General features: G+C 41.0%; 1 protein-coding gene across 5 annotated transcripts in view; it reads right to left on the reverse strand.

Annotated features, from left to right (window-relative positions):
- BICD1 (BICD cargo adaptor 1) overlaps positions 1 to 17,567 on the reverse strand; it is a 190,941-nt gene that overhangs the window by 48,750 nt on the left and 124,624 nt on the right. For all 5 annotated transcript variants that reach the window (XM_056341108.1, XM_056341112.1, XM_056341109.1 and 2 more), the window contains exons 3-4: positions 7,076 to 7,228; positions 3,113 to 3,550 (exon numbers count right to left, since the gene is read on the reverse strand). In XM_056341108.1, the coding sequence (XP_056197083.1) occupies positions 3,113 to 3,550; positions 7,076 to 7,228 (591 nt within the window). The remainder of the gene's footprint in view (positions 1 to 3,112; positions 3,551 to 7,075; positions 7,229 to 17,567) is intronic.

The following is a 17,567-nucleotide window of genomic DNA, read 5'->3' on the forward strand; positions in this document are numbered from 1 at the left end:
GAGAAAATCTCAGAATACAAGAATTTTCAGCAAGTTACTCAATGGAATTCATTGATGGAAAGGGAACAATTACAGTTAAATCTCGCCTAGGTGTGAGTACAGATCATGGAGCAGCATCAGCATCCTAAAGCTGCAGAAGGAATTATATCTGTCATACCAACTCTTTTAGTGAAGGCTTCTTTTTGAAATTGAGGAGTGAAAAAAATTGCCACGCACATACAAAATGGCAAATCTGAAGTCTGCTTGTCTCAGAGAAGTCTGCTGTCCTATAGACATAAAAATAGTTCCCAAGAGAGGGTCAGCTCCTTCAGCAACTCCAACAGCCTCTTCAGAGAAAACAAGAGGAGTAATTTTCTGCTGGGCAGAAAAGGACCTGGGGTTACTTGGTCAACAGCGAGCTGAGCACTAGCCAGCAGTGTGCCCAGGTGGCCAAAAAGGCCAACAGCATCCTGGCTTGTATCAGAACTAGTGTGGCCAGCAGGACAAGGGAAGTGATCGTCCCCCTGTACTCGGCACTGGTGAGGCCGCACCTGGAACGCTGAGCTGAGTTTTGGGCCCCTCACTGCAAGAGGGATGCTGAGGTGCTGGAGTGTGTCCAGAGACGGGCAACGGAGCTGGTGAAGGGTCTGGAGCACAAGGCTTATGAGGAGCGGCTGAGGGAGCTGGGGTTGTTTAGCACGAAGAGGAGGAGACTCAGCAGGGACCTTATTGCTCTCTACAGCTGCCTGACAGGGGGCTGTAGGCAGGCGGGTGTTGGTCTCTTCTCCCAGATAAGTGACAGGACAAGAGGAAATGGCCTCAAGTTGTGCTGGGGTAACTTTAGGTTTGATATCAGGAAAAATTTCTTCACTGAAACGGATGGTCAAGCACTGGAACAGGCTGCCCAGGGAGATGGCGGAATCACAATCCCTGGAGGTGTTTAAAAAACACATAGATGCAGTGCTTAGGGACACGGTTTAGTGATGGACTTGGCAGTCCTGGGTTAACAGTTGGACTTGATCATCTTAAAGGTCTTTTCCAACTTAAATGATTCTAATTCTATGATTCTAACACATACCAAATGTTGAGATATGGCTGAATGAACACCACATGGCAAAGACACGAAAAGGAGAAAAAAAAATCCAATTTTACTGAAGAATTAGCTTTTGTCAGTTTAACCTGATTAAATCTCCCATCTACAATGAGAAAAATTTTCAGAGGAATTTTCACATTTAATTTGTGTGACCCAAGGTGAGCAGAGGCAAATCAACAGAGAAGATGACCACTTTATAAAAAAACGTACATCAGTGTTTTGCAGTGAGCCTTTTCAGTATCTAAAGAAATCAGGTTTCCAGCTAGGTCCAGTCTTTCTTTTTAAGGCATAAACCTTGTAACAGGATTAGAATGCCAAGCAATGTTATCAACTATTGGCAGGAGGGTGCTGGGGCCCAGCACTGAGACTGAGAAATGGTTATATTTATTGTGTATGGTCCTAAGTTTACAGTTGGTGACTGTCAGAAAGCTGCCTCTTTGTTTAAGAGGTATAAAATAAGTAAGTTTTCAAGTCAGAGATGATAAGAACAGTTGCAGTACTTTCAAGTAGAAGTTTGCTGATTCATCAAGTTCAATATTTAATCTAATAAAATCAAGAAAAAAACAATATTTGATTATTTCCAAGCAACTTTCACTCCAAATTTATATTGCATAAACTTCATTGTAAATATGATTCAAAATTCTTATGCTGTATTTTAAAATGTGAACATTTCAAAGCATTTCTTCTGAAGCTGTGTTTTTTAAATTTGTAACATTGCATTTCTGAATGAAATCAAAAGCTACACTATATATGTGCATGTATTATATACATAAATTTATATGTACATAGACATGCATAATTTTATGCACATATGCATATATGCACAAAATGCACACACTATTCATATTTTAATACTGGAGAAGTCTGACAAATTTTTCACAGAAATAAAATTCTAAATGTTAAGCTTTCCCACTTAAATTATGTATGTCTTACATCAAAGTTATTTGTGCAAAGCACTAGATGTCATCAGTGTTTGCCATGTCACAGCTCAGATCAAAACTTCCCGTGGTGAGCTTGGCAATGAAGTAAATAAAACAATTAACTCTTCAGCAAATATAGGACAGACCATGCAGGGATTTATTTTACTTTAGCAAGCACTGAAAATTGAGTTTACCTTCCAAATCACCTTTTAGGTTTTAAGCAGTAAAGGATTCACCTTTACTTTCTTTAGAAGAGGCACTTTTTGGAAGCCTGCAGCTAGAAAATGCTGGCTGTTTCATTGATGGTGCCGAAAGCTTTCAAAGCTCTTGTGGCAGAGCTGATGCTCAACAGCTTGGGCAGCGGGACCCTTTCTCTGTGTGGCACTGTACCCCTTCTAAGATGATGTCAGCATCGGGGCTGGCAGCTTGACTTTTTATCTGGCTGGCATCCCAGACTCCTATTCTGGTTGTGCCTGGGCTGGGCTTGGATGAATAGAGAACAAACGCTCGCTGTACGGTCCCCAAGGCACCCCCTGCAGCCTGCGCATCCGCCAGGACTGCCAGTGTGGACAAGGGCACTCTGTGACATCTCACACACCACATGCTCTCCCAGTGCACGGTTATTAAGAGGAGCACTCCTCTCCTTTTGTTTTCTCTTGATGGTATGCCAAATCTTGTTCAAACTTAACGGCAAAAACTCCCTCCGACTTGCAAGGCAGAAGGATCAAATCTGTATGTATTTTAACAGGGTTTTGTTTTTTTTTCCAGATTTTGATCAAACTGAAGAGTACTTTATTCTACTTGCAATTTCAGGGACATTTCCCATTATCAAAGCAGCAAAAAAAAGAATCTAACCATCTGCAACCACAGCAACTAGGTCCTTTTCTCCTCTTTGCACTAAACATCTGCTCAGATCACACTGACTTTTTGCAGACATGCTGTTTACTAGGGATATTTCTAGCAAAACCTGGATATGAAGAAACGAAAGCAGAAGTCTGAGAACAGAACATACATGGTCAAGAACGTCACTGAGGGAAATCATTGCAAAAGCTGGCACTAGGGTCTACTGGATCATAGGATCTACATCTAGACACTTCAGGACATCAAATTCAGCTCTTACCTGCATGAGTTGCTGCTTCAGTTTCTGTATTTCTGATATATTGAGCTCACTGAAGAGGTCAGAGACGGGGTGCAGAGATTCTCCTTTCCTACCTGTGGGAGTTCGGTAGTCACTGTTGAGTTTCACAAGAGGCCCATGGATATGTCCGTTCATTTTGTCGTCATTATTGGGCTCACCCCCATCCTCTGCAAACTTCAATCCATCTACTGATATATTAATATGGTTATTATACATACTATCACTGAGGTTGATATACTGCGAGAGTTCCTTCCTCAGATTGTTCTTTTGCTCTCTTTCATTTTTTAAAGTTTCCAGGGCTTCCTCCAGCTGATGCTCAGCAATCTCCTTCAGCCGGATGGCATCTTCTAGCTGACTATTAAGCAACACTGTCTCCTCCTCAAATCGTTTAATCTCATGCTTTAAGCCTTCATATTCAACCTGAATTAGACAAGACAAAGAACATTCATAATACTAAAACTTGAGTCATGAAAACCTGCCATTTATCAGCCTTATTGAAATAGGTGTTACAGAAACTACAGTTTGAAATACCAGGCACTGCCTGCAGCTGCAAAGAACTGACTGCAAAGAAAATGCAAGTGGAGCTTGCTCTGTTAAATACTCCATTGCTCACTTTTTCAGCATGTAAGAGTCAAGAAATACAGAACCTTTTTCTGAGTAACTTACAAGGACAAACAATGTATTTATGTATTTCATGGAAAGAGGGGTGTTTAGTAGCAGATATCCTGGTAACCATAGATTTGTTATGAATTGCCATAAGCAATGTTGGTACGTACAGATCTTATGTTAATATTGTCTGATTTATTAATTGCAAGTATTCTAAAGATGACTTCCTATCCAAATTCTTGCCAGATGTAAAGTCACTCAGGCACAGATTCTCAAGGATCGGTTTCTGAGTAGTTTTCAAAAATACGGATGGAACATACAGAAATGATAGAAGAGCCTCAACTCTCTTCTCTGTCACACAAGGCTCTCCATTATCCAAGCAGCATTTAATTTTAAAAATTAAACAGCAAACTATTCATACAATGAGTTTAAACTCTATGATGCTCCATGTTAAGAGATTTTTAAACTACCAGAAAATGCAGTAAACAGCTCATTCAGCCACACAGTCCTTGATCTGCACGATGAACACACATCCCTATGCTGTTTTGGAGCACACGGCAACTTGTTGCTCCAACAGCGCTCCCTGAAGTGTGTCCCAGCGACCTGGTGCAGCCTCACCAGGCTTGGAGGGACTTGCTCCTTCTCAGAGGGCAGGCTCTCTGCCTCAGACCGAGGTGCAGTGTTTTATCAAAGTATTTACAGGCACTGTGGGCTGAGGAAAACGTTAGCTTCTTCTCTGCTTTAAAGACACCTGCCATGTTTACACAGTCCTCTCTATTGTTCCCAACAAGAAGTAAAGCCTAGGAAAACCCAATCTAGCTCAAAACCAGTTACTCAGCAATATCTAGATGGTGCAGTAGATCCCCACTGCAGAATGCTTTGCCTTGCTGGCCCTCCTCATCTTCCTTTTCACTGCTGGAAAATCCCACAGCAATTGATGTTCATGACCATGCTTGACCAATTCTCCTAGTAAAAATGATCACCCTTTGATTTTTTTTAATTTAATTCTAATCATGTTACTCATATACCTCGTCATGTATCAGGTGAAATAATTCAATAGCTCAGTGAAAAAGAAATACTGAATTTTCATGCTTCCATAAAAATACTTTTTGCAGCTGAGGCCTTTATAATTCAAATGCATCACTATCTGCAATTTTAAGGCATTGTCCAGAATATTTTTTTATTTTATATATGTATAGATATTTAAATAAACTATAATAAGGTTCTTGTGAAAATAGAAATAGCCACCATTCCTATTGGAGTAGAATATTTATCAACCTGTCAAAAGTCTCATACTCAAACCTTTGGAAAGGCAAACTTAAAAACCAAAGCACTAATCTTCAAACCCATAAAATGGAAACATATCAAAAACAAAGTAAGTTCCAAATTCATACTGGGAATTCTTAAGTAGAAAAGGAAAATTCATGAGATTTTCAAATCTACTTTTAGGAACTTTGTATCTTTTCTGACTGGAGGGACAGGTCCATCTGAAAAATTATGTAATCCAATCAAGTAGCTATGTTTGCAACTTAAGGACATGAAAAATAAAAAAAATAAACCCCCCAACCATTTTACAATTTTAAATCCATATGAGAATCAAAGGTCTATATTATCTACCTGGTTACCATCACACAGATTCTTAATTACAAAAGTTGCAAAAAACCCCCCAAAAACCCCAGGCAGTGACAGTTTAGAACTACGACTTGTAATATATAGTTTTGAAAATTAGAGCATTAAAGTATAAAATGCTCTTGAGATTTTATCTTGTATATCAAAGTTATTTTAGGAATCCTAAGTGCATAGATATGTGATGAAAAATGACTGATTATTAAAGCCATTCAAAATATAGCAATGCTTTTCCTCTCCATAGACTGCTGCTGTTTGGTTTCACTAAGAATGAAACATTATGACAAATATAAACACTTGCAAACAGATTTTTCTGCTGGAGGAAACTAGGACAGTCCATAAAGGGTCTTTAATTTACTGATAGTGTGAAAATGTCTCCTATGAGGTTGGTGAGGAAAAAAATCCGTGCCTCAAAGGGGGAATTTGCTGGCTTGGTAAATAACGGATACAAAGATGATCCGCTATAAATTCAATTTCAGGAGTGTGAAAGTCTAGGTATCTTTGTAAATAAGGAAAAAACATAGCCGCTTCTATTACCTGCATATTCCCTGTCACACAGCTCCATCGTTTTAAATGTTTCAATTACATTTGTGCTAGAATCCTAAAATAGTAAAAGATAGCTGAAATGGCACTGCATATTCCTGCAGGAATAAGGCAGATTTGTTACCAGGCTGCCGTTAGAAACAGCGACAGTCCTGGCTATTTGATAGAAACCCTAACTGAACCAGGCAGTAGGTTAGGACGTAAAGCAGGGGCTGCAACGCAGTGCTGTTACTATCTGCTGGCAGCTAAGGAAATGGTGTTTGGAAGTGCAACAATACGCTGATCTGGACAGTGTCTAAAAGGCAAAAAGTGTTACATCATCCAACTCAGATACTTAAATATTGATCATGGTACGTTAACTCATCTGATGTGCAAAGAAATCTCTTTTGTTCTATTTAAAGGACAACTGTGTTCTGGATTGCTTCCTCAGCGGTATGTGTGTCGCACAGCAAAGGGAGCTGCGCTTTTTCTAAGGGGAGAGAACAGACTCCATGACTTCTCACATCTGGATGAAAAGGGCCTCTTGTTTATGGGGGCTCCTTGGGGTGCATTCTGCACTGCAGTGAGAATTGCTGTGGGTTGGTTTGCCATCAGCTGCAAATTGCTGTAATGAGGAAAACAAAGGAAAAACTAGGAACACCTGATATCACCTATTTTTGAATCTTGCTAAACTTGTGGGTTAGCATGGCTGAGAAGAGAGTAGCACCAGTACACGAAAACCTGAGGAGCAGGAAAAAAAACCCGGAGAACAGGGAGAAGATTATTTCCTCTTTTCTCTGCTTCAGAAGAGGAAAGGACATGCAGGAAACCAACCAAGAGGAAAGAGAGGGCTGAACTCTGCCACTGGGCACTGAGTTGAGTCTGCAGGTAGCGAGGACAGGAAAAGCAGGAAGCAAAAAGATGCTATTCTATCTATTTTAATGATTCCTCTGCTTTTACAAAGTTCTGCAGTGAAATATTCCACCAGGATTTCACTAAAGCTGTGGTAAGAGCCTCCACATACATCAAAAAAGTTATTACACTGTTTCAGAGCAAGCATTCAGCAAAAAAACAACCGAAAAAAATGTACAAAGAAACTTCTATCAAAGTGCTCTGCGGGATCACATTATGGGATACTAGAGGAAAAGGTGTCATTTTTCAGCATAATGGCTTGAATCTTTCGTTGCTTACTTGATTCTGCTTCAGTGTGGACACCAGTTTCTGTAAAGTAATGTTTTCTTCTTCAAGCTCAGTGTAGTCCTGTAGAAGTCTCGCCTCTCGAAATTTGTATTCTCTGATTTCATCTTTCATTCGTATCCTCTGTAGTTCCACCATTTCGTTATTCTGATGAAAGAAAAGGCAAGTACATTACCATTCATGCACAGCCACTTTAATGAACACTGCCCTTAGAAAAGACTAAAGAAAAAATTGTCAAATAAAAACGATTTAACAGTGAAAATCAAGACAGCATCACCTTTTTTAAAGTGAGGCCAAGCAGTAATTTCAGGTGTGTGTTGGCAACGCAGAAATGAGAACATCTGATAAGGAAGCTTGATTAAAACAGTTTCAAAATTAGATGCTTACTGAATTGGAAAACCTGGCAAAGCTTTATCATCTCATTAATTTTATTGTTCTACGGTACAACTTGATTTAAATAAAATTACCACCTGCTTTCCACTGAAGGATGCTCTCCACTTTTATACAGAAAAGCAATGAGTAACAGCATCTGTTCTGTAAAGGCATCTGTTACTGAGCAAGACGCACTCACAGGCTGGTATCTGCAGGCATTAGGGAGGCACACAGGTAGGTGGGGGGGACCTGCCAGGCAGATGGCTGTAAGGCACTCCTCAAAAACCTGACAAATGCATTGCTGTGCTGAGCAGGATTACACCCAGGAGTCCTGAGAACACACAAGGTCACCACTTTATTTTTCCCATTAGTGAATACAGCTCCCAGGCAGCCTTATGAGAGAGCTCGCGAGGGATCAGTTTCACCAAAAATTGTTTCCATCACATTCCAGCTCTGAATGAGTTTGACATCAAGGGTCAGGTTATTCTGTGAGGACTCTGCTGGCATAACCCTGATGTAAATTGTGCTATGGGAAGATGGAGTTAACACACAGCTGGAAGAGTACAATGACATGGTGGGTAGGAGCCCTCTCCCCCTCAGCTTTGAAGAGAAGCCCACATTTTCCTGATTAATAGGAACAGGCATATTGGGTCACATCTTCTCCTTGCCTGCCAGAGAAATCTGAGCATTGCCACAGCAGGTGCTGGAGAGAAGCACTACTGCAACCTTAATGATGGGGCAGAGCCCCCTTGCTGCTGGGGTGTCAAAAAGAGCACACCTGAGCAGCAGTGAAGGGTTTCTGTAAAAGATTCCAGTGTGGAGGGAGGGCAGCCACTGGCCTCACACCTACCTGAAAAAAAGTCAAATGTTTAAGAAATCATTACAGCAGAAACTGTAGTCAGGGAGCTCTAAACACATCAATCTGTACAATTCACCTTCTGATATGTAAAGGATAAAACCCCGTGTTGTGATTTGAGGGTAAAAAGAACTTTGCTTAGCACCTAGGTTAAATAAACAATTATAAGCCCCTGGAAAATAACATTGCAAAGCATGTGGAAAAAAACGTTGATGCAAGAGTTACAAAAGCACTTTTTAAAATGAAGCCTTTTTCTTCAAGAAAAATAAAACCCATCACCCTCCCCCTAACAGCTAATTAAGAAGAAATGAAGAAACCACCAAATTTCTTAACTGAAGGCAACTGAAAAGATCCCCGGTGGCAGAAGAGTCACAGAGCACTAGATAAAAGTAACTGCAAATATTCCTGCATCCGTCACTGCCTAATAAACCTCTGAGTGAACTGTAAGACTAGTACTGCAGATGATTTCATGAAGTGAAGGCATTTGATACCTCAGGGCTGCCTTTATACATTTTGTTTCTGCCAGCATGTTCTCAGCTGTGGCAGTGATTTACACTGGCTGGCTGCGGGTATACGTGCAAGTCTGAGGCAGCGTGTGGACAGCACCAAACACACGACTCCGCTGTGTCAAGTATAATTAAGCCGCTCTGCAACTCTCCTGGTGTTTGGAAGATGATTGGCCCAGGGAATGAATAGCAACTGGCTGACATCCATCCAACACTGACAGGAGCCCCGGGAGCACGAGGCTGTGCAGAGCAGCTCTGCCTGCTTGGCTCCTGCCATGGCAGCAGCCGGCCGTTCCCAGCGGCTCAGCCTGCACCTCGCTGGGGTGAGCTCACCGCCACCACCGCCACCACCACCATCACCACGCAGGACAGGCGGCTGCCAAGGGTCAGCTCATGGCCCAAACTGGCTCTGCTGTTCAACACTGCAGATTGAAAGGAAGGCCTCTCCCAAAAAGGCATAAAAAGGAACAAAAAAAGGTGGCCAGAGATGGAGGACCTGAGCAAAAATTTTTACAGAATCCTGATATATTATTTCCCTGATACAGTACAAGGCATGCTGCTTTGAAAAAGCCTCAAAAATTAACTCTGTAAGATCAGAGCACTCCTTTGTCTTTTCTGTTATTGCAAACAGCAGCAGAAAACATGAGCTGTCATCTTGCTTGAATGCACCACCATTTCCTTAAGAAGAGAGAAACCACATTCCTTCACCATTCTCAACTTCTCCTTCTCCTGTATCATCCTGGAGGTATAATCAGAAACATATATAGCTCTCCTCCCCTTCTTACACACAGAGAAACGCTCTCTGCAGAGCTACCTCTATTTGTTATTACTCATGGCATTTGGTCAAGGAAGAAACTACATGAAAAGGGAAAATGCACCAGCCGCAGCATCCCGTCTGCCAGGCCTGCCGCAGGGCTGCCTGCCGTGCTTCCCCCAACCGGGGCCAAGGCCTCCGCTGGAAGCAATCCTACTGCTCTGCCACATGGGCAAAACAAACCCAGCACATCACAGGATACAGTATCACCTTCTCAAAGTAACATAAAGCATGTGTTTGGTCACTGAAAACACCCCGGCATCATCCTCCGTGCTCCCAGATCCCTCCTCCTGTTTGCAAACATCTGCATTGTGCTGGCAAACATCCAGCTGCAAAGCGCTCTGGTGCTGTCACGGCTTCCTACGAGAGGCAGGGCTTCCACGTTACAGGGCAAAAGCCCGGTGTTATCAAGGTTTACGAGTGAGTAGCCACAGGACCTGCTGGAGGGCTGTTCTGTTGTCCTTCATAGGAGATTTCTATGCATTTTGTGGAAGCAAACTAGTCTTCAGCCTATTAAAAATATTCATGCTGAGTTTATTCTTTGTTATTGTCAGTAAGGATATTAGTTGTTTCCACCAAATGATCTAATTAAATGCAGTAACTCCTCACAACTCTCTATTGTTATTCTGAACTATTTTAAATATGTATTTCTTCAGTAGAATATATAGAGTTATAGAGGATAGACCTTAGCTGTACTGACACAGTGGCAGTAACATACAAACTTTTTATTTGGCCATTGCATCAGTCCTCTTGTGAGGTGACTTGGACTTGCATGAAAAATGCATGAGAGGATTTAAAAGCACAAGGCAAAAGGAGTCTGTCATCAGGGCAGTTATCTATACGAGCCACTAGAGGCCAATGTAACCCAAACTGTTAGTAAAAGAATTCGTAATTAAACTTTACTGGTTATCAAGCAGTGAACATTAAATCCCCAGGATAGAGCAATCGAGCCAGACGATTTTACTATGGCACTGCCTCAGGACTTCTTACGTTTCCAGAGAGGATCCCCCTATGAACTTACTGGATCTGTAAAAACCAAATTAATCCAAGAGGTGGAGCTAATGATACACGAGCAATGCTTTAATGGCTGTAAATTATTTTCAGCCCTTGTCACCAGCTGAACATGGTGCAATGGTTTTAATGGTTCGGTGCCAAAGAAGAAGGAAAAAGCCTTTCTGTGAAACTATAGGAAACAACAAAGTCCTTCAGCATTGCATCTCATTATACATGAGCTCTAATTGTGGAAGATGTCAGTCACATAGCACGTCTAATGAACCTACACATAACGGAACAGACCACGAGAAGTTAAAAACCAAAGGATCGGCTGAGATCAAGTCTGTTCAGGTCACCTATTCACTGGTACTTAGATATATTTTTCAGACTTGCCATATATGAATGGTGAAAGACATCTCTAGATTTTACAGGGGCAAGGACCACATCTCTGCAGTACAGCCATCACTTCAATCCTGGCAGGTCTCTGAGCATCACTGGAATACAAATATTAAATAATAAACTTTTGTACTTCTTACCAAAATTAAATGCAATATATATGAATATATTATTAATTTTTGATTCAGCATAGACTTTTAAAATGCTGTAGTCCATATGCTACATACATAGCACACTGTATTAATTGTGTGTGTTGATACATTGTAATGCATTGTGTGATATCAAATAATTGCAAGTGAGAAGGTACTTTAAAATGAAAGAATGGAAATGTCTGATGTTGAAAATTATGAGAAAGAACTATGAAGAAATATATGATTCCTCCAGGGTCATTTTTATGTCAGAACACCCCCAGTGTTGCCCAAGAAAGATACCTGTTACATTTTTGTCTCCTACAAATATACCGAAGGAAAGCAAACTGGGCAAGGGGTAGTGACCTTAAGCTGACTGTTCTCATCTCTGAGGCAAGAAGTGAGCTCTACTGGCTTTTGATTTCCTGAACTGTGGACCCATAAATGGAACTTCTCGGAAACTGGTGGTATTTTGAAGCCTTCTTTTTAAAGTGAGTGCAGCTCCATTAACTATTTTGGTCCTCCCCCATCCTGGAGTGCATAAAGGACATTTTTATTTCTGTTTTTTGTCTACTGGGGTTTATTCCAACAAAAATTAGGGAACTAGTGTTTGGGCTTTTTCCCTACAGTTTTTGTCATAAGAATTTTCATGAAAAGATTTCAGGTCCTTACTGCAGTGACACATGCTATTTTTCACACTGTAAAGCAGCCTTATAATCAGAAATTAATTATACACGCCAAACTACTCTAAATCAGTACTTATCTGTTGGAATATGCAAGTCATAGCATGATGTTGTGCATAACTTTCTAATTTTCATAACTTGTAAGAGAACAATTGAAAATTTATATATTTCCAATTTAATGGCATTGTATTATAGTTGATGCAGTATGAAATCCCATTTGATCCAATGACAGGTTTTGCAGTAACAGTAAATTGAATGTAATAGAAAGTTTATGCTCAGAATAACATCCAGGATTTCATGTATTTGTTGACAAGTCTCCCTGTAAATTTGTACGTCATGTTTACTTTACTCTGCAGAGGAAAATAAAAGGTGTATTTTTTACGAAGAACAATAATAGGCATATCATAGAAAATACAATTTAACTGGGGTTCAAATTTAATTACAAACATGCTAACTTCACATGAGGAAGCACTACCAGCACAATTTTGGCCAAAATCAGGTTTGGGACTTCCTTCAGGATCATTCCTTCACAAAATTAACCCCACTTGGAAATTATTTTTGCTTCTCTTTAAGTGCATTGTTTGTATCTACTTGGCAACATGCAAATATAAATAAATCCATGAGAAATTAATGAGGAAAGAATAACCCAACCCCAAAGTACCTTTGATTCATTACTTTTAGAATATACAGATATACCCTTAGAAACTTTAAAGCCCAATTATATCTCCCCTTTAGAAGCCTCTAATGTGATTTATGGGTACACATAAACAGTGGAAAATCTCATTCTGCATCATACAGAGAATTCTTCTCACCGGCACGATGTAGCAGGACACCACTGGAAAGCCACCCCTCCTCTCCTTTCTACTGATGGAAGAATCCAGAGAGGAAAATAGTACAAATTAAAGACCCAGAAAGAGATTTGTCACATCAGGGAGGAGGCAGCCAGGGAGAATCAGGTGGTCTGCAGAGATACCCAGCTTGCCCTGGCAGGTCCTGATTTTTCATCCTGAAGGGATAAGGGAAGTTGAGAGAAGAGAGGACGAAAGGGAGAATAGAAGAGCAAGGACTATTTTTATTTACCACCAACTTGTTTTAGGTCTCCAAAGAAGGTCCTCTAGGCTAACCTTAAAGTTTCCCTTTCTCATATGCAGGAATACTCACCTTGAAGTGAAAGAATGACATTTTCCATGCTTCCAGATATATTTAAAACCATAATGGGATTTTGTGGATGACCTAGTGTGACCTCTTCTGACCCTTTAGCAGAATTTGCAGCCCGATCATCCTGATTCATAGATGTAAATGCCTAGCTGAGCAGGGATGGAGCATGTCTTGCAGAACCATTTTTGCTTGCCTTTCAATACACAGATACCTCTATATCCCAAAATAAATAGTCAAATACTCTCTTTCCTCATTGTTAGAGGTCTGCATCCTCCTTTTTAATCTGAATTTATCTGATCTCATCCATCAAAATGCATCATTCAGTAGCATTATTAGAGTTCATGGTATTGTATCTGATCTAAGCAGCCGTATTGGCATACTACCTTCAGAGCATGAATACAGCTTCTATTATCTAAACCCAGAAACTACTGACTTTTGAAATTATGTACGATTCTGACATTCTTTAGCTTTTGATATATCATTCACTGTCTCAAAACCAGAAAAAAAAAGCAGACGTGCTATTGTGCACAAGATATTTTTACAAATACATCTGTAGAACAGCATAAGCAACTATAATCTTTCCCTTCCATGGATTTACTCACAAAATGACAGCACTATGAAAGCCAAGGACAAAAAAAGCCATATATTTGTTAGCTATAGCATATTGAATAGAAGCCAGATCAAGATAATGTATGTTTCAAGTTTCTTCACCAGCAACGGCTTTTAATTAAAGCATTTACAATACATCTAATAATTTAATCCTCTGAAATGCTCAACACATTTAATTGGAATCGCTAACTCTAAAGGAGTAAGGTGAATTTCTATCAAGGGCAATTAAATGCCCCATTTATGTAGTTATCACAGAGTTTTAAACCCATAATATTTAACATTGTAAATCCTGCTACATATAAATCCTTATGAAGTATCTATTTTATTGACTTTCATATATAAAAAGACTGAATTAAGGAATGTTCTGGTGGTTTAAGTATTTAATTTAACTGCTGAATATCTGGTCACATAATATTATAATGACTTCATAAAATGAAATAAACTACAAATCTCGAATCATACATATTCATCTGAAAAATAATGGTTTGATTTGGCTGCATTTATAGCAATTAATTAATTAGTATTAATGTGTTGTATATATTAATATTTAAATTATAATTAATACCAGCACCCTGCAACAAACACTGCTATAATACTCCTAACTAATCCCATCAAAGGAAGGAAAACTTTACCAAACTAAACTGTATTAAAATAGCATGATAGGAAATTGAGACTCCAGGGTTATAGCACAGTTCAGTTACGATCTTTCTCAGTATCTGCAGAATGACGCCATACGTTAACATATGATCACTGCAAATAGAAAAATATCAATTGGCTGGAAAATGTTTTGCCATAAGAAGGACATTGTGGTGGTCATTTTGTTTAAACGTAAAACTCTGCTACTCAACTCTCTCCTGCAGCTCTAGTGGCATTAAAATTTTCTAAGTGGAAGAATTTATTTCTAAATACCACACTGGCTGGGTAGAAGAGAGATGATGACACATCTATGCCTTGGAGCAGGCTGGTAATGACATCTTACAAATGCAGCACTCTCCATGGAGTCTTCCCACAGCCCATTCATGCCTATACTGGGTTTCAAATTTCTCCAGGTACCAATGGACAAAAACAAGTCCACCTAGGAGCCAGCCATAGGCCAAAGGCCAGTCCCACTCCCACTTACAGAATTGTAGAATCATTTAGGTTGGAAAATACCCTTAAGATCATAGAGTCCAACCATAAACCTAACACTGCCAAGTCCACCACTAAACCATGTCCCAAAGCACCATATCTACATGTCTTTTAGACACCTCCAGGGATGAAGACTCAGCCACTTCCCTGGGCAGCCTGTTCCAACGCTTGACCGCCCTTTCAGCGAAGAAATTTTTCCTAATATCCAATCTAAACCTCCCTTGGTGCAACATGGGATCATTTCCTCTTTTCCTATTGCTTGTTACCTGGGAGAAGAGACCAATATCCACCTCACTACAAACTCCTTTTAAGTAGTTGTGATGCCAGAAGTTTAATGTATAACCTTAGTATAATTATTAGATTGTAATCAAGAAGATCTTGTATAGATAAGATTTATGATCTAACTTGAAAGGAACATCTAGCACAAAAGAAAAGATCTGACTGAATCTCATGGAGACATAGCAAGTCTGACAGGAAAACATTGTAAAAGGACTAAGGTGGCCAGGTCATGAAGTATTTAGAAATCAACATCTCAGTAGTTGCAAAAGCAGCCCTCCAACTCAAATAAGATGAAACCACGTATATGCAAAAGAAGGGACTAATGCAAATGAATTCCAGGAAATAATCAAATATGTGTGAGATTTCAGGGAAATGTAATGCATATGTATGAGTATGCAGAATACAAAGGGCGTGGATTCAAAGACAGGGTGAGCACCTTAGGTGGAGATATCCCCAGTGCTCCTGGCACCGTAATAAAGAATGCCTGCTTTCTAAATTTAAAACAAGCCTTAGAAAGTTCATTTGACAGATCTTTTGGTAACAGTTATAGAAAGTGATAAGGTCTCCCCTCAGCCTCCTTTTCTTCAGGCTAAGCAACCCCGGTTCCCTCAGCTGCTCCTCACAAGGCTTGCGCTCCAGAGCCTTCAGCCTCCTCCATGCCTTGTCACTGCTGCCACCTGCCCAGCCCCATTGCTGCAGAGCAGGATGCTCTCCCCGGGGAGCCCTGCGCTCTGGTCACAGTGAAAAGCACAGGGTGGGAGCGTGCAGCCAGGGTGGACAGGGCACTGCCTCCTAATGTCACACTTTAGCTGAATTACGTCACAGTATCCTCACTATTCCTGCTGCACTGAATAGTGCCTGAGTAAGAAACACCGGAGATCGCACTCTCTGGAGCAGGGCTGTTGCCCATTCTACACCACCGATTATCCCACGGCTGACCGGGTGCTATTGTAAAGACACCAAACCCAAATCGCTCTTGTCAAATTATCTTAGGAAAAAAAAAAAAAAAAAAGAGGGGGGCATCCTGGGGCATTTTGGACTGAACAGAAATTTCTTTCCTCCTCAATTACAACCTTTGTTATGAAGGTTGTTGCTTTCTACCCACAATTTAAGAAGCCAAGGCAGTGTGACAATGCCTTAAGGCAGGCTTTTTGATGGAGGAGCCACACAGGCCTTTTCAAGCTCATCAAGAAACTAAGAGCTGGTTTGAAAGCCTAACTGATCATTTGGGAGAGGCATCTGCCAGTTACACACATCTCTTTGAGAGGCCATCTGTCAGGTGCAAAGTGCCAAATTTCCTTCCAGACCCCAGGGGCACCAGCTAACCCACAACAGAGAAGTTGTGCTAGCAGGGTGTGGGGCTGTGATCGGTTTAAGCTCAGCAGTCCCACAGCTGCTGTTCCCATGTCCTGAACCTCCCTTGGGCCAGTGCTGCCTTTCACATCACCAGCCAGATCAGGGCAGCAAGGCACCCCAGAAAACAAACAAACAGTTAGTTTTAATCGTATTTACTCCCTGACACTGCTGACAGGGTGGACACACAGACACTGGCATTAGCAGGAGGCACGGAATTGGAAAACACGCCATTTCTAGTTTGGATATGCTTGCTGCTCAGCAGCAACTGATGATCTATTCCATGTTCCAGATGTGGAAACTCAGCCCCACCAAAGTAAACTGTGAAGTTTATATGTAGCCTCCAGTAGGACTAGGATTTCATTGTATGTACTGAAGTGTTAAGGAGCAGGGAGCAGTAAAAAATCCTGAGGATGGAAAGAAGGAAAGAGAAAAGACACAAAAACACCTAAATAAGGGGGGGGGGTGAGTATGACTATTTTAAGACCCATTGTGTTTGGTTGGCGTGGGAAAATATGTCCCTGTTTACTGACTGCTTGCTTTTGCATTGCTTTCTGCTGTCTTACTCTAATTTTTGCTGTCAGGATAGTTTCAGAGGTCCCTGTGGTAACCCACCTCTGAGTGTGCCAGGCAGTGACCCCATTCTCCCACGTTTCAGGCACAGAGCTAGCTCCTTGTAAGTTTTCCATTTCCCATGGCAACTGCCTCCCTTCCTTAGGACTGGGAGCTATTTTAATTACAGCTGGCTGCTAGCTCAATCCTACCTTCCTTACACTCCTTACACCAGTAATCAAGCCACACTGTCGAGGGATGCACGTGCCGGGCCAGGGCTCTCAGCTCAGCCTCCCCAACCTGCACTGCATTACAATACTATCCAAGCTCTGCTTTTTGCAGTTTGCATGCCAAGCCAATCTTTGGTTTTATAAATACTAGCTAGACACTTCTCCTGCTGTGCTGCATCACTGTCAGGGCTCAGGAAGCAGAGTGTGTTGATGCACAGACCCAGGGCTGGGCAGCAGTACTAATAAATCTGGTCCCTGGGACAGCACGGCTAAATTAGTAGGGGGCTGAGTTCAAATTAATCAGACATGTGATTAATCCTGATCCTCAGCTCACAAAAGATCATAAAAATCATAGGAAAATGGATCTCAAAGGGGACCTCGGACAGCATCTAGTCCATTCATCTTTCCCAGGATAGGAGCAACTACAAC

This window comes from Falco biarmicus, chromosome 5 (genome assembly GCF_023638135.1).
Source record: "Falco biarmicus isolate bFalBia1 chromosome 5, bFalBia1.pri, whole genome shotgun sequence".
Classification (NCBI taxonomy): Eukaryota; Metazoa; Chordata; class Aves; order Falconiformes; family Falconidae; genus Falco; species Falco biarmicus.